Source organism: Anopheles merus, chromosome 3L (genome assembly GCF_017562075.2).
Source record: "Anopheles merus strain MAF chromosome 3L, AmerM5.1, whole genome shotgun sequence".
NCBI classification, from domain to species: Eukaryota; Metazoa; Arthropoda; class Insecta; order Diptera; family Culicidae; genus Anopheles; species Anopheles merus.
Window position 1 is genome coordinate 15,896,130 of NC_054085.1, and position 25,149 is coordinate 15,921,278.

The 25,149-nt window shown below is 46.0% G+C and overlaps 2 protein-coding genes across 3 annotated transcripts in view; one reads left to right on the forward strand and one right to left on the reverse strand.

Annotated features, from left to right (window-relative positions):
- Nucleotides 1-25,149, forward strand: part of LOC121600490 — a 76,285-nt gene that overhangs the window by 13,163 nt on the left and 37,973 nt on the right. For both annotated transcript variants that reach the window (XM_041929135.1, XM_041929136.1), the window contains exon 2: nt 10,009-10,993. In XM_041929135.1, coding sequence (XP_041785069.1) covers nt 10,920-10,993 — 74 coding nt within the window. In that variant the 5' untranslated portion in view covers nt 10,009-10,919. The remainder of the gene's footprint in view (nt 1-10,008; nt 10,994-25,149) is intronic.
- Nucleotides 21,519-23,585, reverse strand: LOC121600491 (septation initiation network scaffold protein cdc11-like). The gene is made up of 2 exons (XM_041929137.1): nt 23,130-23,585; nt 21,519-23,039 (listed from the first exon to the last, which is right to left on the reverse strand). Exons 1-2 carry the CDS (start codon nt 23,150-23,152, stop codon nt 22,169-22,171), a joined length of 894 nt encoding a protein of 297 aa, XP_041785071.1. The 5' UTR covers nt 23,153-23,585; the 3' UTR covers nt 21,519-22,168.

The following is a 25,149-nucleotide window of genomic DNA, read 5'->3' on the forward strand; positions in this document are numbered from 1 at the left end:
CTTTGCCACCGGATCCGTTAGGATGGAGTTATTACGCCGGTAATGTTTATCTGCCAGCTTTCTCAGATTCAATGCTTACTGATTTTATGTGAATGGGTGTGTGTAGTAGTTGCAACAAGTGTCGTTGGTATTGAGTTTCAGTTCATAGTGTGTGACGCGTTTGGTGAATGGAGCATCGTTCCAGATGAACTTCATCTTGTTCCGCTACTGGATCTTGGTGATGCTTAACCTCGCCCTTTGCTCAATTCACGTTGCACTTGGGTGCAATATATTGAAGTAACTGCAGCAGTCCTTTTTTGCACTTTCTAAATATCTTCCATTTTAATTAAGATAATCAATTTGATTGAGTCACCGCTTCTAAATTGCTTTGTTAGCTCTGTCATCGTTTTTTTTTCTTTTTAAAAGCTTCATTTAATGTGAGGTGTGTCATCGTTGTTAATTACCGCTCACAACGTACGCACCCCAATGCCATGGATGGCATGTTCAAACGGTTGTACCTCTCTTATAGCACAAGGTGTGTCCGGTGGATTGGATCCCTAGAGAGAGAGAGCCGGTCTGGTGCCAATTATCGCGAACAAAACCCAAGCGTATAGGGGAATATCTCGTGGTCAACAATATGCTTAAATTATTTCTATCTCTTTAAAAGCCAATTTGTGACCATGCAGTGTGGAATGTATGTCGTTAGGCTTTGGTATTTTTACTTCCAAATTGCATTCCAATGCAAAGGTACATTTAAATCTGCATTCTGTGTACTTTTTTGTAAAGTGAAATTCCATGAAAGTGGGCAGCAAAGCAGCGCCCAATAATTGATGATAAAGGCACAGTATTTATGGCACTTGGGCAGTACATAGTGATGTCCGAAGCATCTTTTTGCTTGGGGCGATTCAACCTCTGCTCTGTGCTCGAGAGTTGGAATGGAAACGAATCTCTGCAAAAGACTCATCTTTGCTAAAACGAATCATGAAAAGAAGCTATGTTTGCGTTGAGTTATTGAACAATCGATCACGATCATAAATTTGCAAAAAATGTATGTATTTAAACAACTTCAAAACGATCGCAATGGACCACCCAAATACTGCTCTCACCCAACAACATATCTTTAAAAATGGTTTATGTTATAAAATCTCATATTTATGCTATCCATTTTGTACCGTTTAAAAACACGTTAAAGCGTTTTTTGGGCCTCCTTCTCCTACCGCTGCACCTGAAAAATGGCTATGAGGTGGTGGCTGTGTGCGGACCAAGGACCGGGGACCGGAAGGAGATGAAGACTCATGCATAATTTATCAGCCCAAAAAATATGTGTGTGTGAGTGTATGAAATTTGCATACATGATCGAACCCTTGTTGTGTCGATTGTTTGGCGCACGTGTCATATAGAAAATGTAGAATATGCTACGGAAAGGCAGCGAATACAGTCGTTTAACGTAACACCCCGCAAATCATACATAAAGGTGTGCTGGCCAACTCTGGTGCGACCAGTGCCACTTCTGGTTTATGTTTTGCTCGACCACAATTCCGGTTCCTGCGGCCAATCCTGGCCGCTGGCACCAGTTATTTAACCCAGCAGACGCCGAACCAATCGATCGGTGAAGCGTTCGGTTTGCTTTTTTTGGAATATTAAAATGCACATGTCGAAAGAAATGTATGTCCGCGACCGTCGTCGCCAGCTTGATAGCGTCGGCGCGACACACGCCTATCCGATCGCCGATTCTTTTTGCGCGACTCTTTTCTTCGCGCATCGTCTTTTCCTCCCCTGAGTCCCGTTTCACGTGCCCAATGCAAAATGGAAAGGAAGTACGCGAATTTCTAGCCACACACTTCCTGTCGGCGTGGATGGCGTTCTGTACGATCGCGATTGGGAGGATCGCAACGCATTGCACGCACACAGCCCGAACAATGGGGTGCTTAATTTTACCGTCATATTTATGTTGATGACGGTGACGACGGTGGTAGGCGATGGGAAGTAAAAGTGATTATGAAATAAACGGCGCAATTCTGGGAACCAGAGGTACATTGTTTTTATTTAATTTCTTCCAATTTTTGTACAGACAATGTAACGATCTACACCGTTTTACCGAAGTATGATGTTCATTGCACTATCCCTAGTATAAGTATCTTAATTTTTTTATAACAAATTGAAAATCAGTCAGCACAAAATGTGAAATTTTAAATTCAAATTATGTTTATCTTAAACCTATCTGCCAGAATTTAAAGCCTGCTTGAGCGGTTTTACGAGTCTTTATTAATTAACCGTTGGTGTTGGTTTATCTCCGACATGCTAACTCAAAAGCGCGAGCTTCATAATTACCACATTTTTGGAAGGCTCTTCCTCTTTGAACCTTGACAACAACTTTATGCCCCTTTTATGCGATGATGAGTTTTAGCTGTCGGTTTGGCTTCATTGTTGTCTTCGGCCCTGATTGGTGTTGATTTATTGAGTTTCGATTGACGGTACAGATTCTAACAAGCAGAGAACTTCCATCCACTACCACCTTAGCACCAAAAGCAAACAGCTTGCCTATATAATGTCGACCCCCAGCGAAGGCGATCAAGCTAGGAGGGCAACTCCGATGGGCTAGATTTCCGGTGCCGATGCTTTACGGCTGATAATGGGATCCATAACGATGGCTGCGCCTGGTACAGCTCTCAACCGTAGCTCTTACACCCGATGTTGTAGCGGAAAGAAAAACCTGTCCCAGTACGCTGGTTCGGGTTTTGACAACTCGAACGCCACGAGCACGTGGATCGACCAGCGCACGAATTAATCAATCAAACGTATCAACTTCGACGCCAAATATGGCAATCATTACTTGGGGGCCCCGTTGCTCTGCTCTGGGCCTCTGTGGGAGATCTTGATCGTGAAAGGAACGTGAGGACACTCGCTGGTGGACAGGAGGGAGAAGCCACGGTGTTAACAATTTCGATCGTAACCAATAATCGGCATGACGCATAGGTTGCGCTTTACGGGTGGCACCGTTGATGGGCCTGCGCTGGACACGCGAAGTGCGTAAAACGATGATGATGGGATGTGGTAGGACGGCTGAGAAGGGGCAGAGGGAGTTGGTAAAGAAAAAGTAAAGCATAAGTGCGTGTTATGTATAGGCCTGCAGTGACACAGGATGTATGCATTTGTCAGCTGACAGTTGGCTGTGACATGTGTTTCAGCTTGAAGCTCAATTTATGAATGAAACATGATACACTGATACTGTACATGCGCCCACGGGGAGGGATTTTGTTTGTGGTTGATGTTTTATTTAATTTCTTGCTTGCGGTTTTCCGCTGGATTTAATGCCAGAGTAATTGCGAGTCGAGTCGATTGAGTGTGGAATAGTAATTTCTGTCGCATCTATTATACGGGTTTTAATCGAGGTTAATCTGATAGACGCCGTAGTGTAGTTGTTAGCGCGCTATTACAGAGATACAACAGTCCTGAGTTCAATCCATGAAAATATGATGTCCCGATTTGGTTGAAATTCTTTTCTGGTGCTTGAATTATCTTAGTTCGATAAAAATCACTCAAAAACTGCAATTTGATAGTCTAACATCTCGTCAGTTAGGTTTAATTTGACTTGTTTGTCTCTAGCGAGCTCTCGATAACAGTTTGTTGAAAAGTCTGTCCGGGATGCGCGTTACTGATTTTCCTATTTCACAACTTTCGCTTTTCCGTGTTGGTTGCTATTTACCAATCGTATAAAAGTGTAAGTTTGCTAGCCAGCACTACGCTCCCCATCATGCTGCACCGAAAAAAAAAACACGTGTAACAGCCCAATCTTCGCCCTACTTTCTCACGCCCTGCTTTATAGCTTCCGCTGCACTAGATCTCTCTCCTTCGCTCCGTTGACACATGCTAAACATTTCCCGTTCACACCCTGGTCAATCTTCCGCGCATGTGAGACCGTTTGTGTGAGTCCCATAGAGCAGCGGAGGGGAAAGAATTAAGCGTTGTCATCGTTCGACAACGGGGACACCCCTCGGTTTGGTTCAATAACCCGTGTGGAGTCTCTCCCGGGGTGTGAAAAGTAAATTTCACGGCATCCCCCCGAAATGATCTACTGCAAGGGAAGCAGCCTGCTCAAGTGCACACTCAAATGAAATTGGTGTGGTGTTGCATCTGCTCATCTGTTCATATAATATGCCTCTTCCGTGTGCATTACGCATCATTGTGGTGTAGGGTACGGGAACGAGGGCCTGCCCAAGACAGATGCAAACGTTTACGCGCGCGGTGGACTTTTATCAACGATCGCTTGATCGATGATAAACAGACAGCGTGTGGAGTGAGTGGTTATGTGTTCTGTGTGTGTGCCCAACTGTGATACAGTGTCAGCATAATGGCAAACAGCAGTTCAATTGTCATCCTGCTGCACATGGGAGAGCATTATGAGTGGTATTTTCTTTTGCTTGTTTGTACGGTGTGTATATGCTAAAGATGGCATTAAGAAGGCAATTTTGGGGAATGGCTTCGGTCAGCTTGATGTTCGTTATAATGTTTACGGTTAATTATGTGCAGGCTGCAGCAGCAAACTATAAGACATTTGTCGCTCGATGCACTCTGTGGCCATTAACCGCACATGTGTTAAGCATTATGTAAAGGAGGTTATTTTGAGAAAACATTTTTAGGGCCTTGTTCGCAGCCCTCCCTTTAAGGAATGTTGTTCGACCACCTTGGAAAGCTCCCCAGTAATTGAGCAATACTTTCGACGGTAATATTTGCATCAAAATTAAACATATGCATGACTCACTCCCGGAATATCGCATGCATTGCCCTTTCCAAACAGCTGAAATTTATTCCACTAGTTATAGTTACATCCTTTGCCTATAAATTCCGTACGCTCGCCGTCGCTGTTTTTGCCGTTGAAACGGAAACCGGAAAATGCGTCCGGCGAGGTGGACTTGCCTTGTCCATTCAAGCGGGAACGTCCATGTACATGCACGTCTCCCCAAATGCTTCACCGTTCTTTACTAGCTTTCCCCACCCGGGTGAATGTTCTCTGTGCGTCTGCTGTCCCGTCGTCTGTTTTGTTGTCGGCGGCACGTGGTGGTACAGGCCTTCGGTGCAGTGCACCCTCAGGAACGATCACAAAAAGTGTAGAGAGAGAGAACGTAACGGCGGAAACCTCCCGTTGAAACGGATATTATGAGTTTTTAATTTTATTGTCAATGGTAGTTAATAAATTGCATACACAACGCACTGCAGCGTGGTGGTGCTGGTGGTGGAGCCCAGCGTGTGCTGTGTTCTATTCGTTCTGATGCCCTTATTGAGCCGACCGTTGCGTCCTGGGAACCGGAACCCAGACCCAGAAAGGAGGTACAGTAAATCTTGAGCGGATAGGAGAAAGGGAGAAGGGCTTGGAGTTTGGACGTGGAGTAAAAATATCCATTTGAGTTTTGAGCTCTGGGCGCACTGGGAGGGATTATTAATGGTCACCCTAATGTATTTCGCGCGACCACCACGAATGACAGCAAGAAGACGGGCTGAAATCACTGTTAAACAATATAGCAGCGTGTAGGGAATTAGAATATTGCAGGAACGAAAACGCAAACGATTGCAACATTTAGAGGCATCTTTTAGAGATTGGAAGAGACGGACGGACAGCAGTCTATTGCTTTTTTTCTTGATGGATGGCACTGCAAGAAGTTCACAGCCTTTCAAGAAGAGCATCAGGGCTTGCAGTGAAGATAAACACAAGAGACTATCCAACAAATCCTTCCTGTATGAATAATGTAGTATTATGCGCTTATAATTATTTGTACCAACAGAGTGCAGAGGGAACGGCTAATGGACAGGAATTTGTCTTAGTCCTCCCATTTATTACCTCTTGCTTGCAGCTTGAGCAAAACTGCAATCCATTATTGGACTTTGCCGATGTCAGACACGACGTGTTTGTAAAAGTGCAATCCTTTTGTGTAACCTTTTTATTAGTGCTAAGAGTTTATTTATTTATGTTTCCAATATATTCTTTGTGGCTTCAAAGAAATGATTGATTCAGCAGGAAATGGCACTAGAAAGTGTTAATGCAATAAATGTATTAAGGTATGTTTCAACACGGTCTCTCCGAATTGTCGGCAAGGCGGGATCTATTCGTTTCACCCAATATTGACACCGAACGATTGCTTTCGAAAGCTAGCTGGACTCTAAACTATTCTGTGGCCCGCTTTTATCGATAAAATATGGCAAACACTCCAAGAGAATTTATGCTACTGCGTCCTGGTGCCTTTTACCTGCTGCCATATTTTAAAGGCCAGTGTGAGGGGCCTAACGGGTGTTTCTAGCAATGACATTATTTCTCCCACTGTGCGCGGCAGCCCGGAGCTTCTGATGTAATCGTACCACAGATAGCAGGCACACCTGCAAACGGGGTCCACTGCTGACTGACTGTGGTACCGAGGGCGTTCCACTGTTTGCATATCATTATTAGGGTTTGTTTAAAAATCAATTATGCCATGCACAGCAGACCAGACCTCTGAGGGACGGCTGGTGGATCAATTGCTTCTCAAACGATCAACCGCCACGCCACGGTGGCCGGAACTGTGCGATTGATTTTCTAATTTCGGCCCGTTAGCCGGCCTTTGACGGTAGCCGCGGCTGCCTCCTTCCCACCCTAAATACTTCTAGCTTTATGGAGAAGAGGAAACACGGGGAACGACTAATTATCGTGATTGAAATGCAACACAACCGGTCGGAAAATTGACCTGCTGCGCGGGGGTTTCAAACGCGGTGACGACCACCAAAGTAGGACGCACTTGATGCGCGGACGCGGCCTTTCTTTACTTTCGGCAGCAAACGAACAATACAGTTAGACATAGAATTAGTGGAATTCCTCCAAGTTGTTGAGATCTTCAAATTGGTCGTTTAAAGTTTGGTAGTGTCGTCATCGCTGTAACTCTCGAGAGCTCTCCTGCAAAGATTTGTGTCCCCCTCGCGCTTTTAGTGCCCACCACATTGATAGTGGTCATCAACACAAATTTAGGCCCATATTTTCTAACCTTCAAAATGATGCGAAGAGCATCTCTCGCTGGAAGATATCACCATTAATATTTTGGTAGCATTAGGAATTTCGGTCCGCTTGCATCTCTCTTCCTCCGGTTAATGTCTCTGTGGTGCTTCGGGTGCTGCAGCGATGTCATCAACGATATGGAAAAGGTTATGTGTGTCGGCTTGTCTGTGGCGGCGGAACTGATGAGAAAATGAGCAATTTGTGTCAATTAAGCAACACAACATCACACACCAACCGAAGCGCAACCGCGGCAACATCAGTGATGCGTTGACGTATCACAATACGGCTTTTAGTCTGCCGACGGCCGAAGTGTTCAAGCTTTTGTGTGTATTTATCGAATCCGTTGCGCATTGTTGAGATGATAAGCGTTTCTACAGCAAAGTTTTCCATGCGCCACGGTATATCAAATGGAAATGAGGATGATTATTAAACACTTTGGGAAGCGTCTAATGTAGCCGCTGGGTGGGAATGTTAACGACCTAATGACACTGAGAGATGATGATCTTCGTGGTTGGAGTGTTAGGAGTTCCACACTTTCTGTCTGGACAGTCTGGACACAAACCTCTGTGCCTTAAATGGACATAAACATGCAAAAACAATCACTTCCCTGACATCGGTTACACACGTTTTGTGCTTGGTACATTATTGGCGGAACGGAAGTCATCATCAACGCCGTGACTTTGATCGTACCTTGAGTAACACTTAGAAACTAGGCGTGTCAGACATGTTGGCGCCCAGGAAATGTATTCTTGGTAGGTTTTAAACTCACGATTTCTCTGACTATGTTATACACACCACAGTCTCTCCCATCAAACACGATCATCATTACCAGCATGTTAATAATCTGTTCAAGACACTCGTTTCTCATACCCCGTTGCGCTCTGCTAAACGGTATAGAGACACCTTTCAGCTAGGAAAAGCATCGTTTGCAATTATAGCCCTTGATGCAACGTCAATTGAGTATTGATCTATCGATTTACGGATTGCTCTGATCGATCGTACCGCCGTCTGTCTAAGCTGCAGTACACCCGGGTCTGTTGAACGGGTCGGGAAGTGACAAGCGGAACCCTGGCGGGGGGTTCTGGAACTAAATCCTGCAACCAGACACGGCACCAACTTCCATAAATGGCAACGACGCGGTCGGGGTGTATGCTAATGACCACCGGGCGAATGTTCTTAAGCTGTGTGTGCTGTGAAATGTGCTGTTCAAAACGATGTCCAGTTCCCCCCGTCTCGGTGTGTGTGTTTATAGCTCATGATTCAGACAAGCCGGACCGGGCATGCACACACTGTGTTATTAACAACGCGTTAAACGCCTTGCCAAATTAGGAACTACAGGAAGTGCTGATGGTACACGACCGGGTGGTGGTGGTACAGCATACACACACCAACCTTCCCATGTGGCAAACGATCCGACAATTGGTGGTTAATGCGTTACTAGCTCTCATCTCACTGCCTGCCAGTTGCCTGCCGTAGTATTTTCTCTAGACATCTGGGCAGCACCAAGCACCTTCCAAGATTCTTTGCAGAGAAAAAAAGCAACGCTCTTCTGACGCCATAATTGCTGCGTCATGATAAATGATGTTGTTTTGACGATTCGCATTCACTGCAGCACTGGGACACGCTGGAGGATTGTCTTACGCAGTCGGCATTTGGCTGTGTGATGTGCATTTTAACCAGGCACACTTTGCTGAAGAAGGAAGGTGTTAAGCCCCGGTGTACAATGATTGTCCGCCCCGAATTTTGTACAAATTGATCCTGTATGCCATACCGGGGCATGTTGTTATATTTTTATTTCTTTTACTATCAAACCGTTATCCTTGAAGCGCACAGTTCATGGTACGCTGACGGCGGCTGGCTTACTGGGCAGGTTTTGTTGCCGGGTGGGTCCATTCACGCGTGCCACTATATTTGGTGGAAATTAATGAAGTCTTGCCTGTAAATGGAATTCTTTCTCTGTTTTCTGACGCTTAATTCCTTGTGGAGCTCTGGCATGGCTGTTGACAAACAGGAAGCGGCTGTTAAATATTGCTCCATGTCAGGAAGTAATCTGGACAATACGTTTATTGTTACTAGAGTTTGAATCTAGTTTTCGTTGTTCCGCTTATGTTTATGATGCGATGGACATGAGCTTAGGCATGCGTATTGATCCGCAGAAACAATTTGAAGAATTTTTGTTAAATTGAAAGCCTAACGGCTACCGTTTCGCTTTGAATTATGTTGTTCTTGCTAAAGGGACACAATTTTCATGTTTTGAAGACATAAACACCCTTCTTGAAGACACGCCAAACCGCATGTGTCATCGTAAAGTCCTAGCGGAACATAAATTAAACAGAAGAAACAACACACGTTATCTGCTTGAGGGTAGGGTTTTCAAGAACAACCGAACAAAGCAGAACATTGAAACAACACCCGTTTCAGATTTGGGTAATTGTAGCCACCACACAAAGCCCAGGCGAGGTAATTACAATGTTTACAACTGAGTCTTGTAATGTTCCGTTCACGCTAAAGGATGTCGTAAAGTGTGCCAGGAGGCATGCTGCTTTCAAGTAGATCGTACCCGAAATGCACCACAAAAGGACGCAGTGTGTTGTTTGCCGTCCGCTCTAGGCATCGTCCCTTCGGTGGTTCTTGTCGAGCTTCTCAAGAGCAGACAAATGCACATGGTGAAAATAGTGATGTATTTATTTTCGGCACATCGCGTGTCTGAACATCTTCTATTTCCATGCTCCATGTTGAGCGATGTATGTAGAATGATGTTTTGTTTGTTCAATAGGAATCTTTCTTTTGTTTATGGCCAAAAATAATTCATCAAAACTCGATGTAGAATTGAAGTACAATTGTAGAAAATGTTCTCGTGTTTTACGATTTTAGCTGTCAATATGATCGCATTTGACGCACTGTTTTACGTTATGGTTAAAGTGAACTACAAAAGGATTACAAGCGAACTCAAGGAATCCGACGAACCCGATGAGTAACACACGCTAAGCAAATTGAATTTTTCATTTCAGATATAAAACTTTATCAGTCTTTTCTTGAAGCAACCTCCTTCGAACGATAGAACCGATCTCGTTCACGCATTACAAGAAAAAAAAGAAATAAATCGGTGCCTTACGAGACGAGTGTGTACCATATGCCGACGCATATTCTTGCATAAAGCTGTGATAAACGACCAAAAAAACCGACAAGCATCGAGATCGAAAAAACGGAAACGATCCTATAAAATTGAATCTTTCGCTCACTCAAAGGCGGAGAAAGTTTTAATAAGCACCAACCGACCAACTCAACAAAAGAAGAAAGAAACAACTTAAATGTGTTGCAGCGGTTTGCGTAGTGGCTAATTCCCTTTTTTTGTCCCAAGTGAGAAGTGTAACGAGCCAACGAGCACAGAAAACTGGCAGCACTCGGCTCCGCTTGTCAAAATAACCGTAAAAAGCCAGCGCCAGCGGCTCATTTTTCCTTACCGCGAATGATTTACGGCAAGCAATTTGGAGCTTCTTCACTCATTCACACACTCAGCGAGGGCGGAAATAATCAGAGCGTGTTGGTGTTGCTGCCGTTGCTGTTGTGTTAAAAAGTTTAGCGACCATTTTACGCTTCGTGCTTTATCACATTGCGAAAGGATGCGCCTCATCGAATGTGTTTGATTTACGGTTTGACGTAAAGTGGCATCATAAATGGGTTTAATAAACAGTTCACTACGCACGGAGCTCATTAAAATCGCCAGTGAAAGCATAATCGCCGTGTCTAATTGATCGACGGAAGTTTGCGTGAAAAGATACACACTGGAAAGTGTAAACAGAAACAAATCGATAGTTCCAGTAAGATAAAGAATTAAATAGAGCGTTTCAGTACGCAACGCGTTATAGTGAAGCAACGTACTTCGAAGGTTTGCGACGCTTTAGTTATATGAAAACATATTATGATGGTGGAAAAAGCGGAAGGATTCCTCTACCGGAAACCGGTCTATCAGTACTTCCAGTACCTGGACACAACGTAAGTATGAGGAAGAGTTTCCACCATTCACACACACACATCGCTTAACAAAACTGCCATGGTTTGATTTTAACATACAAAAGACAATGCATATGTATATGGTTTAGGAATTGTTTTCTAATTATTCTATTGTTTGTTATATTTTAGGTAAGTTGCCCCAGAAATTGGAATAATTTCTGCATGTTCTTCTGGATATACGCGCCCCGGTGGAGAAAGTAATTCAAGCAAGTGAAAATACGCCCAACAGCCTAAACATCATCATGATTATGTTGATTATTTATTTCCGTTACAAGATCCATCAAGCCCGCCCAGAAGGGCATTAGATTTTATTTTCCCATCACCTTTCAAACCATCCACACACACACACAAACCCTACAACGTCTCGATCGTTGATAGACGTGGGATTTGATGACCGACAGGGACTTGGCCGCCCCCAAAAAGCCTCCAGATGTAACATTCTGGACAGGGGAATTTATGTTTACCGACGTTTAGGCGTGTGTGTTTAATTCGATCAGCGCTGGTTTTTGACATTTTAGTATTGCTGCTCCTCCTACTACTAGCCGCGACCGTGTGTCGGTGTCGATCGAGACAAGTGAAGGTTGTTTACAGTGCAAGGGATTTTTATAACGCCCACGCCATGCCCCATATGCTCCATGTTGTGTGTTATGCTACACGAACGGGTGATCTCGATACTGTTGAAAGCCGATCGATATAGGGTGGGGAGGTGTTGTGGTCAATCGTATGAGGCGAAGGAAACTCTACCGGATGATACTGTTATTGGAGATGGTTTGTTCTCGATCGATCGGCAGCCACAAAATCGAGCCGAATGATTCAGCAAAAAATAAAGCTCTTCTTGTATATACTTGATGTACCTGTCCCGGAAGCGTGCCCATACAAAGGCAACTTACGTAAATAATTGTGCCCCACGTATTTGATAAGAACTTGAGGCATAAAAGAAGAGGCAGCAAATGTGCGGCGTTTGTAAATTACAATTCAGAAGTCGATTTACTTTTACTGCATTGAACGATGCATTAGATAGATTTTCTTGAATGATCGTAACTTGCCATGAAGGAAACATTGAACGATAAAGATTGGATAATACTCCACATCCGGCAATTTTCCGTGATGGTTGTTGAATCATCTTGAAACCTCAGATCATCAATTTAATGTCGGAAGTCAACGATTGATTATTGAACAGGCTTTCGCGATGAAAATTCGAGTGAAAATGTATTATTGCTCTAAATGATTGGTACAGGATGTAGTGGTTGGAATATCGAGATACATTGAATTTAGAAAGCACCTGTATATAGGGCATAACGCTATGCCATTCAGAAGTTCCCTTTTATCTTTTGGAAGTTGGAACGAATCTAAAGGTTTTTTCCAACCTTATTCCAACAATACCTCTGCATTTGGTGAAAGTTGTCTCCAGGCTAGATACTAAGATTATTCGTCAATGTTTATGTCTATTGCATCTTTCAACAATTGGTCTGGTTCAATAATTCATACTGCCCATAGGACCCGACAGAAGCCTTTCTGAAGCTGCAGTAAAAGGACAGCAACGGTTGGTTGTCGTCTGGGTGGCCAAGAAGTCAAAGATCGTAAGTTCGAGAGCATCAGAGGACCAGCAATATGTCCTTCAAGCTTTCCAAATACTTGAATCCTGAATCTGTCAACCTGCCAATATGCCCAGAATGCTCGATGATGAATGTTTTCGTTCAAGCACAGCGTCTAAACGGTGAACACCGGTTTTAAGTGGACCATGTTGAACGAGAAATCTATACTGTTTGTTTATTACCACCCGGCTTGTTTGAGGCATTTTTTTTCACACACAGACATACCGTTTTGCGGGTCTACGTCACCGTCGCCGAATATCTTTGACATTGTGTGTTTGTTTGTTGTAAAGAGCGTGCGCGCGCGCGCCCTCGCGACAAATCTTCTGATTAAACATTTCACAGCCCCATCAGCGTGAATGTTTGGCGATGTTGGAATGTGCTTGTGCTTCAGGGTTATGGCACAGACTCCTCCGGATGGTCCGCAAGAAGCGTGTAAAACGTGGAAGGAAAAGATATATTATCTGTCAAACACAACGAAACGGTGCCGTTTGTTTGTTTCTATTTGAGAAGCGATTTTTTTTTTGCACCCGCCCGATCCTATCAGCCCATATGTTGGAGTTTGGGAAACCATTAGAAAGGAATTCGGACGAAAAGGTTTCGCATGCTAGGCGTAAAACTGTATGTATGTGTGCCGAAAAGATTAGGTTCCCTTCTTGGCGAAATCCGATAGAAAGGGCATGATAAGGAGAGGGTTATCAGGATGAAACCATCGTCGAAACGGTTGGCTTGAAGCGTCTCTCAAAATCTGATATGTACACAGAACGTCAGTTCTTCCAACGGCTTCCAAAAAAACCTTTAAGACAATAGAGGATTCATCTCGTCCAATTTCACTTTGATCTGCTCATAAATTATATCGGCAGCTTGATCTGATTGATGGCCGGTGGTAATGATGCCTTTCCGGTAAACACGCCAGCTTGATCGTCGACTACAATCAAGCTTCTGTGGCCTCCAAAAACTGCTTTACACACCTTTTCCACCCTGTTCTTTGCCAGCAGTCTAAGAACACATTCAAAGCGCACCCGCACACTCACTACAACTGAACTGAATTTGCATTCACAGTACGCTGCTGCTGCTACACTACACTACTGCTGCGACTGTGTACCGGCAGGTTGAAGTTGAAATCGAGGTTAGTAGTGTTGTGCCAAAGATTGTAAAGTAAGCAAACCGATGATGGCTGGCAAACCAAACTCGTTTTCGTGCGTTGCAGCCCGGTCCAAGCGAGAAGTGAACACATGGTGCTGTTGCTACTACTGCTGGTGCGGATCGCTGTTCGTGCATGAAACGTCTTCGGGGTTGGGAAGACCAAAATCCCGGCATTGCCCCCCTCACGGTTCTCCTAGTCCGGTAGAGGTGATAAACATGATTCTTCGAAACGCTATTAATAACCAGCTTTGAACCCATCCAGCAGCAGTGTAGCTGAAGCTGCAAAACCTTTTTGGATTTCCTATTGCACCACAACGTAACACGTAGCAGCAGCATCTCATGAAACCCGGTGCTGTTTCTTCATGCCCTGGGGAAGGATTTATGTCTCTCTCTCGACTGGCCAGTAGGCTAATCACGCGCACAGCGCTTCCCACTCTTGCGCGATGCCTCTCTTCGTAGAAGTGCAGCAAAGTATCGATTATGATCGACATCCCTGCACGTTCTCGAGTCGGTTTTGTTGGTGGCGGGGTGGACAAGAGAAGAAAGACGATCAATGATTCATCTCGTTGTTCGGTCTCGATTTTGTTTTTTTTTTGGTTTTTGAAGATGCAACCCGGGGATACAGTGAGCCGTTCGCCATTGTGTGTTGAGGGTTCTATTTTTAATAATTTTCCTTTTGGAAGGTTAGAGTTAGAGTAGCGGCTGAAAGCGAGTTTTATTTCTGATCATGACTTCAAGCGTTCTAGTAAGATTGTTGTTCTTTTGTCTGTTGGTTTGTCACAGAATGTAACATATAACATCATAAAGAGAGGAGTATTCTAAAGATTGAAAATTCATATATTTTAGATGTCTATTATCACTATTTTGTATCAATTATTAAAATTATTCCAATAATCCAATAGTGTTACAACAAAAAAGACAAACTTATTATTCAATGTTTCCTTTCTTGGACTGTTTGGTAACATTGAGCCGAGAACGATTTTAAGGGCTCGTTTGGGTCAACGCCGAATGTTGTAGCAGCGCATTACGCAACCGCAAAGCGCATAGCCGCTGGTTAATTGGTTAATTTGATATAAAACATCTGCGCTGCTCTCGGTTTCGGCTTGGCCATGCATGCCAAGAAGGGCAGGCAGGCAGGCAGGCAAAAAACGCTCAGTCGCAATCGCAAAGAAAAAAACGCTACACACACACAGAGGCACCCGCACAACATCCCGGAAAAGAAGAGTATGGTCGTCCGCTGCGGGGCCGGTTCGCCTCTCTATGTGGACCAGCGCGATAAAATGGACCTTTTGGCCGTGTGGCTCGTTTGCACTCTCCCAGGGGTTTTTGTGTATGTGTGTGTGTGTGTGTGTGTGTGTGTAAGATTCTTTCTTTCTCTTTGTTTTACCCCGTCCCCGTTCTGTTTGTTTACTTTCGATTTCGAAGGCCCAAGGTTTGGTTGGTCTGTGCTTATGCCCCCGACCGACGACGAGCTGTGTGCTCGAGTGTGTTGTGAAGCGGTCCTGATTATGCTTTTCGGCGCATCGGTGGTTTGGGTCTTATGCTTGGCCGTGCGTGCCCCGAGAGTGCTTCCCGCGCACAGCGGCAGTAGTGGTTGTGCTGTGTGACTTCTTTACGCCATCGCCACTGCGCGGGTTTTAGCGAATGTAGATGCGAAAGGGAAGAGTAGGAAGGAAGGCAAAGTAAAAAAAGAAGTCTAATGTTTGGCCATTCGTCGGCGGTTCCATCTTCAGCTCGGGGGCTGCGGGGTGCAATAAACGGTTCGCCGGGCCGGAGAAGTTTAATGTTTATGTGGATTGCATTTTTGTACGACCGGTACGACCGAGCGCGGGTCTGGCCTGTTTGTTGGTGCATTATCAGAATCAGAACGACCCGGACGCACGAGCGCTGCTGCTTGTTGTGGCACACAGAAGCGATAGTTTGAGGTTGTGGTTGGACAAACAAACTGTTTTTCCAAAGTTTTGATCCAGTTAGTGTTTTTTTTTTGGGTTGCGGAAGAGTTGAGTTGTTTGTAGTTCATGTAAACGATGTACAATAATTGCTTAATAGTTCATACCGTCTTGTTTCCAACTTGATAAAATGCGCCTTAAATCTGTGGAGATCTAAAGCTGAAATAATTTAAAATCAGAACTCGAAACCCCTACTCGTCCAATGATTTTTTTATGAAGCAACTAGCCGAAGCAGAGAGTGTCATTTGTTCTGCACGTTGCAACTGCAACGTGGACTGTGCTGACATTCCACGTGTCCAGAACAGAGCTCGATTGCCTAGAGAGGTCCAGAAACTCCGAGAGAACGAGATTAGAAATCAGCATCAAATCTTCCAACAGTGCGCCCTTCCTGTCAGTTTCCTTTCCTGACCTGATTAAGTTCTGCATGCCTATCTGGGCTTCCGTTTGGGAGCTTTTGAACGATGCGCCGCACAGGCAGACGCCAGGAAGCATAAAAGTCCATCGCAATGCGGTCAGGTGTCGTACGGTTTTGATATGAACTTTCCAGAAAAAGGCCCTGTTTGGAAAGTCTGCACCAAGGTACAGGGGGGGGGGGGGGGGGGGGGGGAGGAGGGCAATACGTTTCCGTGCACGTTCTGTGACGTCCGACAAGCAGCCCCATGGTCGGCAGAAACACGTTTTCCGTCCGGAATCGACCGGAGAGAGCCCTTACGGCATACGGAAGGCTAATATTTTTTGCATCACCACAATCACACGACCCACAACACCACACGCCTGGAAGTTGCACCAACCGTCACGTGTCAAGCTGAAGCGGGGCGGAACTGTTGGCAAAGTTGGCGAATGGTTGGAGAAAGCAGTAGCGTAGCAGTGGAGCTCTCTTGGCTATTCTTGTTTCCAAATGTTCTGAATCTTTACTTCGAAAGTGAAGAAACGGATGGTCCGTTGAGCGCTTTGTGTTGATGCAATGTTTAGTAGGGTTGGAGGATCATAAATTCACTGCGCAAGTAAACGAAACACGTAATCGAAAAGAAGCTACAAACACACAGACCACACAGCATCCAGCAGCAGGCCTGAGGTTCTGCTTCTGCACACATCTACCCAGCTACCCAGGAAGGTGAGGTGTGTTGTCTGTGCAGAGTAGGTAGTCCATATCTTTTTGTGTTTCCGTGCACGTCATCGACTTGGGAAGCGATTCGTGTGTAATTTTACAAGAGCACGGACAGAAAGATGCACTGACGAAGGAGTCTTTTCGTGGGTAATAGTTAATGGAAGGTTCGTACATGGCGAAGGTGCTTGTTGACTGCAGTCAGTTGATAGCAGTTTCCAAATGCACTGGGAATGCTCCCGTTGGACGATGCATTGGACTTGCATTGGAAAATGGGCTGCCGAGTTCTTGCTTTGAAGCACTTCTTCTAAGTCTTGAAGACTTAAAAGTGAAGCTTTAATTGCTGTCCTCTTCTTAACAGAAATTTCTTTAAGTACATTGTTTAAGAGTTTAGCGATCATCAACATTATCATTACTACCACCATTAAACATCGTTTTGGGTTGTTTGGTTTGATAAATTAATAATAAATCCACTATACATTACTTGTAAACAATGCCCAAACAACATGTCCTCCCCGACTGGAGCGCACACGACGGGGCTTGTTAAACTCTACACAAGCAAGCATATTTCAGCTTGTCGAACAGAGCACCACCGCAACGAGAGCTTGTTTATCTCACCCAACCCGAGTACATGCCGCATAATTTCGACACATTGAAGCGCGCTGTACGAACACGACGACTCCGACGACCCCTCGGGGTGTCATTGCGTACAAGCACTGCGCATCATCGTCATCACGGCACAGCAGTGCACTTCTCTTTGATCAGCTGCTTCAGTCTGTCGCATGGAATGGAAGTGCAAGTCGGGAATTGGGGCCAATATTAAATTTAACGACTTGCACCACACAGTGCGTGCGCATAAATTAGTGTGTTTCCTCTTCGTATGTGGAAGCTCGTTCGCTTCTAAGCAAACTCTATTAGCTTGGCCGAGGGGTGGTAGCTAGGTTCCTGTACCGAAACGCACATTCGTGTCAGCTGTTTTCGCTCAACCACGTACACGTGCTGCCATCTAGCGTATTGTAAGGGAAGCGTGACGCGATGCAGCAGCAATTGCCTGGTGGCCCCGACAGCAGCGTGTGGATCTGTGCGTGCCTGCTCCCAAATAACCCCTGGCAGGCGCAGAGTTTGTTTGTATTCTACCCTTTCAGATGAGTGGAATCAGTTGTGGTTGATGGTATTTTCTGCTACATTTATCATTTGCCTTCATCTTACTTTGCCCTCGCTCTCTCTCTCTCTCTGTGTCCTATTGCTGGGCATACATTTCGGTGCACGGAACGACATGCTGGTTGTAGTCCCTTTTCGATGAGTCATGGGATTTGGATGCAACATGAAAGGCATAGGTAGACTATCAGATCCTAACAGAGCAACCACGGTGACACACTGCCGCCCTGCTCGGCATGCCAACCGATTGTAGCAGTATGTGTGTTGCATAAGCCAACGGGAGGCCAAAGCGTAAGACGAGATGGGATTTTTGTGCGCTCGGCGTAGCACCAGCACTGACGGCGAATGTAATTATGACTTTTGTTTTTATGTTGATTCGACAAAGCCACTCCACGGCGGCGAAGGTCTTTTAGGGACCCGATCGGACCGAACCTCCCATTTCTCGCCATCGCTTTTAACCCCCCCGGGGTGGAGGGAGAGCAGAAGAGAGTGTATCTATGGAGCACTTTGCAGTGAACTTCACTCACTCGACTCTGTGGCATCCGAATATCATAAATCAAGATCTTTTAAAGGGTGTTCGAGCGCGAAGGTTAACCCCACTGCCATGCACAGAGAGAGAGAGAGCGAAGGAGCACAAAAGTGACATTCTACGTTTGGTTGACTTTTTACGTCGTTACAGGGCCGGCCCGGGTTCCAGATTTATGGGTCACAATAGCTCCCCAGCCCAAGCCAGTGTGACTCGCTTGCTAAGAACAGAAAGATCGGTTCGTTCAGACACACCTACGGGTCGGGAAGGAGGGGGTCTTTCTTGATGGCGTCGTTGCGTCTCGCTGGAACGTTGTAGCGTTTGTTGGGACCAAGGTGGAGGAATATGAAGTTCAGCCGATGTCTTTACTTTATTGCCACCATTCTTGGGGTGCAACTAGACGTCCCGACGGCTTATCTCGTGCCTTGTGTGAGCATTTCAAATGTAATCTTATCACTGTTGCATACCTCAAGAGAGTTTCAAAAAGGGGCAACTGGGGGCGCTTTGTGATGGCGGCGTGTAGTTTATGGTTTTATAGCGAGCTTTCATCGACGCTGATTCGCCACTCGCCACCACCCGGAGTACAAAGCGAGGGACTCCAAATAGATGGGATGAATTATTGGTGCTCAGATTTGTTTACGTTTGCTCTCCACATTTCGGAGTGGACGTTGGGGACGCAAGAATGCTTAATGGACCGGTGGGGAGCCTGTGGTCAAAAAGGTTACGTAATTCCAACATTCCGGCAAACTCGCCGCACTACCAATGTTTGGGACAGTTAGCCCTGCTCCTCCGAGTGTGTCGAGTGAGAAAAAGAATTATGGTGTGGACATTGTGGTTTCTTTTTTATGTTTTAGCAATCGTTGGTTTGTGAGAAAACAATGTGACCTACTCACCGTGCTGGTTGGCACAGTGCCCACTGCTGAATGGCATTTTCGGCTGTGTTATTGGTTGTAATTGTATATATGTGTGTGTGTGTGTGTGTGTGTGTGTGTGTGTGTGTGTGTGTGTGTGTGTGTGTGTGTGGTGTGTGTGTGTGTGGTGTGTGTGTGTGTGTGTGTGTGTGTGTGTGTGTGTGTGTGTGTGTGTGTGTGTGTGTGTGTGTGTGTGTGTGTGTGTGTGTGTGTGTGTGTGTGTGTGTGTGTGTGTGTGGTGTGGTGTGTGGTGTGTGTGTGTGGTGTGTGTGTGTGTGTGTGTGTGTGTGTTGTGTGTGTGTTGTGTGTGTGTGTGTGTGTGTGTGTGTGTGTGTGTGTGTGTGTGTGTGTGTCTGTTTTAAATACAAACAAACCAAATCCAATTAGACAGACTGGTGGACAAACCAGCGAACGATGTTTTTGCGACATGTTACGATTTGCTTAACAGCAGAACTCGAATGGAAATGTGTTGTTGAATTGACATTGAATTTCATAACGGATGTGGCTGTATTTTGGGGTCTTTGTTTCGCTTTCAGTATCGTTTTCGATTGCTTGATAAAATCTAGTAAAAAGTGTGCTTGTGGGTTTGGTTAAACACATGCCAAGCAAGGCGATAGCATACAATCAATCATTGGCCTTTTTACGTCTCCAGCGCGGACTATAGTTAAGCTACCGTATAATGTTTCGACAAAGGGATTGCCTTAGCTTTAAGGTGGATACAACCCTTCCCGCACGAAGTTTTGGGGCGTTGCCCCGGGCTTGGCCCGTTAGGAGTTTGGGTGCACGATCGACCTGACCGCTCGCGCGCTCCTTCGTGCGCTGCTTGTGGAATCTATAATTTCCAGATCATTTGCTGCAGATCTTTTGCTGCGCTTAAGCCACGCCAACCTAGACTCCTAGATGAGTGGTGCACAATGAAACCGATCCCGAATAGATATATCGGTGCTCTGGCTAACCTATGTTTGGGCGATGGCATACAATAACAATATTCTACCGTTCGGGGTGAGTCACTGCCGCCTGTAAATGCGGCGGACGAAGAATTTGCAGACCAGCGTGTGGCCACCGCTTGGCTTACCATAATTTGGCAATCACATGTACGGCTAAGCCGCTTAGCCTCTACCGAACTGTGTTGGCGATTAATTTGTGCAGGTGTATGTGTGTGTGTTTGCATTCTATGAATGGAATGTAGTGTCGTGGACAAGCTCAAGTCTTTGCTAAGTGAGTGCGAATTACAAATTTTGAAGTCCAACAAAACAAGCGTTGGTGTTTTCAAAAATTTGAATACTAAATTGATGATGAAGTGTTTGGGATTAATTTAATTTTTTGCTTTTTTCCGCGTGAGACTTCTTTTACGGCTGATTCCAAAACAACACGCAATAAACAGTGCGTTAGGCGCTAATGCTATGCGTAAGAGAGTATCGAGTATCCGTCGCTTGTTTTATAGACTTCTGGACAAGCTGGTTGGTTGTACTTTTATGCGATTAAATTTCAAAGCTAGACACAGAACGCTACTTTACTATTCACGCTCTGCGCTAAATAACGCCATTTGTGTGCAAAACCCTCCTCCCAAACCTATTCAAAGTTGCACCGCGCGCAACAACGACGAACGAGTGTAATATATTGCGCCATTCGGTGCGAGCAGAAATCGATCGGATTTGCATATTTCTTTATGCGCACACATAGAGAACAAGAGACAGAGAGAGGGAGAGAGAGAGAGAGTCATTCCTTCTGTGGCGACTTCCCAGTCCGGAGGAGGGTGTATGATGGACGATGCTGAATTTGCTGCGTGGTGTATGATACCATGGGAAAAGCACTTTCGAAGCGGATGTTCCATTGGACGGAGATGATTGCAAACTCGGTTCACGTTTTGGATATCGTGTGGAGTGTTGTTGTAAAAAAAAAACACTATATGGCAAAATAACAATTTATGACAGATGACAGACTCGCTCACATTTCAAGTTGTGAATATTCTTTTGCTTCTCAGCAGCATCAGTGAATGTGTGGTGGAGATTGGGAGGAACAGTGATCACATCATGGGCTGGATACTCCTTGGCATTTTACTTGGATCACGTATAGAATGGAGAAAGAGCGTAAATTATTTCGGACTATCAAGAACTTTGGACGACAATATGCATTCTTTCATCTCTAACAGAGGCAGACTGTCAGGAATTTTTGTGCGATGACTATTTCGGTTGTTCCGTTTAATTTACGGTAACATCACAGGCGACACTCCACACAGTTTAGCAGGATCTCGTGATGACTCGTCTTGTAAGGGTGTATTTGTTTTTTGTTTCTTTGTGGTGAAGGCTTAAAGCAAATTGCATTTCCATGTTAGACGTGCTACACTGCAAGGTTAACAGGCTGCACCTAGGACAGGCCTACGATCTTTAGCGAACGTTGGGGAAGGTGCACGATTTTTCGAACCACACTTCATTTGCAGCCAACAATGCAATGCAATGCACAGCACGTTAATTCTATAGACAAAGAAATTGCTTCTTCGATTGTTCGTGCTGCAGCTGTGACCTCTGTTGCTTAAGAGATCCTGATAAGCTGGTTGATGCGCCATCTCTCAAGCAAGTAAGATGAGGGCAATAAATCATGTTTTAAGATGCCACCAATCGATTGGACCTGACGGTCCGTCAAGCCCGTTGATCAATTTATTAATGCAGCAGCGACAGTGACAGAAGGTGAAGGGATACAAAAAGCGTGTTTGTGTGTGCAATTGACCAAGCTAAAAAGAGCGCCTCTATTGAACCGCACACTAACTCGTCTAGTAGCAGCAGATTTCGTCGATCGCCGTGTTGCAGTGTTCCTGGTCCTCCGTGTCGTAGTACGCCATCGCCTTGACGCCGAGCTGATGGAGCTGGCGGATGGTGGCGTTCAGATGGCCACACTCCCACCGATTCTCGTCCAGGTAGAGCGTCTGCAGGTGCGGGAAGGAATGGTTCACCTCGCACATGCTCAGATAGCGCAGCCGATTGCGGGCGACGTTCAGCTCCTGCAGCATGCTGAACCGCCACTCGCTCGCGTCCAGCACGCTCAGCAGGTTGTCGTGCAGCAGCAGGGTCGACAGGCGCGGCAAATGCAGCGACCCGTCGGTCGAGATCGTCTGGAGTCGGTTGTTGGCCAGGTTCAGCTTCCACAGCTCGGTGGCCATGTCGAACAGCGAGAAGCTGAGCGATTCCAGATAGTTGTGGCGCAGATCGAGCGTGCGCAGGGCGGGCAGCGCCTGCACGAACTCGATCGACTGGAAGCGATTGTAGCTGAGGTTGAGCTCGCGCAGCTGATAGTTCTGGCCCGGCTCGACGATCAGCTCGAAGAAGTAGTTGTGGGACGCATCGAGCGAGCGCAGGTTCGTCCAGAGCACCATCGTCTGCAGGGAGACGTTCTGGATCTCGAGCTTCTCGGTCGACTGGAGCCGGTCGGCCAGCTCCTTACCGATGGTGACGACGTACGTCGAGTCGTCCGAGTGCGGATAGGTACCGAACGCCAGGTGCGGATGGTCCGGGAACTCGTACTCGGACAGGTCCATCGACTCGACGATGGTAAAGTTGGAGATTTCGCACTCCATCTCGCGGTGCTCGCTACACTCCAGCTTTCGGCCGTAGGCGCTGGCGCCGCAAGCAACCGTCACTAGAAAACTGAACACACAGAAACGAAAAGAAAAGGGGGAAGAAAACTGTCACTACTACATTCAAGGGAGCAGATCCCGTTCACGAATGAAAACCCACCACAACACGATGTTCCGGGACATTTCTGCGCCCAAGATCAAGTTTTGCTTTCACCAAAAACACTGCACACAGAACTGCAACCAACCTGACCGCACCGGTGCCACGGATTGGACTGGTTCGGGCGGTTGGTCAGCATTTATACTGGGCGAAACATTCCGAATGTCCGCGTGAATGTGGAGCGCGCACTCATGTAGGTTGCCCAGCGGAAAAGATGTCCCCAATTAGCTGGACAAAGATAAAGCGGGCTAGATATCATTTGCGACCCGTCCTCCCCGGTGTGTGTGATTCTTCTTGCTATTTGCAACAATGCGGCAGCTTAGCAAGTGCGTGATCCAAGATTTAGGAGTTACGCGATCGCAAATGAGCGGTAGAGGGCAACCTTGTAATTTTGGAATCTGTGGCAAATCCTCGCTAACATGGCGTGCTTTGTGCTAATTCTTTTTGGCCCCGATCACTATCTTGAAGGTCTTGTGTTTTGGATTGGATTTCATCGCGAGCTGGGACGCTGATGTGATTAGAACACTTCCTGCTTGCTACGTACTTTGCCCCGACGTACTACGACCTTTCACTATTTCTTGTGCGCACAGAACGATAAATTTGAGATAAAGGAAATTGCATTTCAAACTTCTCCATAACCTTTAGTGTTGCTGGTAGGCCGCTGGGAACGACTGCATCAGAACCGCGCGACGATTGCCTAACAAACAAGAGCATTCGCCTCAATTCGCCGGCTCCAGCGCCAGCATGAATAGCGGAATAAAGTCCAACTGCAGCGAAGCGAGTGGAGCGAACCGCGTGATTGAATTTAAATTGAAATTAGACACGGCGCTGGAATGACCGTCATGCCATGCCATGTGTCGGATGGTTGTGAAGGGGCATGCTGCGGTACTTGTAAAAGTCAAGAACAACACGGACGCAAACACATGAGCCAAAGGAGGGAAGTGCACGAACGATACCAGCCAGTGTTTGTCTGTTTGAGAGGAGGGAAAAAGAAGGATTGGAAGGCCATTGAGACGGTTAGGACCGTTTGTCTGTCTGGTGTAAATGGGGGTTTGCAGGGCGGTGGAGGAGCAGTACGCAAATCGACATCTCAATCTCGGTGGGATCTGCATCCCGCGTGCATTCTCTCGCCGCTTGTGCAACCGAGATGACGCATAGTTGGGCCGACGCGGCACTGTCATGTTTGACATTGTTTGTCTTCGTCGTTTTGTTGTTGTTGTTGTGGCTATGCCCTGACATGATGAGGTACGGTGCGTGTCAAAATAGAACACCTAGAAACACCAGGTGAACCCTTGTGTGGTGGGATTATGTTTGTTCGTTTTGCTGTGTGAGATTGATCGGTTCATACACTTGCCCACATTGGTATAAAGTATTGAATTTCGTCCCCTTGTAATACATTTTTTGAAGTTTATTTCCTTTCCTCTTTCTTTGCCACGCACTGACCCTATCTCTAATGCTTCACCATTTGTCTATATTCTGTAAATGGCTGTAAAGCCCGTTTACGGGATCGGGCTAGATAAACTATACTACCTTTTAATGGCTTGCACTCGCGGGCTACTCTCGCGACCCTTTAGGCTGCAGTTAGCCACCTTTTGCCATTATTTGCATGCTATCGGCAGCAAGCAAACAAGAGTGCACGCTTTGTGTGCGCTCCCCCCCCCCCCTCCCGCCATTATGGCACTTTCGCCACCGTTCCGACCAACAACAGCGCCGTCTTTAAAAGCCGCGGGGTGGTTTATCATCAATCGGCGCGTTACATCTCGTGCTGCTGGTGCAACAGCGTTATGGCCGTGGCGGTCTTACAGTGTGCCCAGAGTGCAAGAAGTCGATCGCATAAAGGCATTTGTATCTTAATTGAAGTCAATTACCTTTTACGTGGCGCGCGCCCACGGGGTTCAACAATCGATTAGGTGCGTGCTGTGTGGAGCGTTCGTTCTATGCCGTTTTGGCAGTGGCGAGCTGGAATCGGAGTATTCAAAAGTGGCACGTGCCACCTGGCAAACTTTCACCAGAACTAGATCGT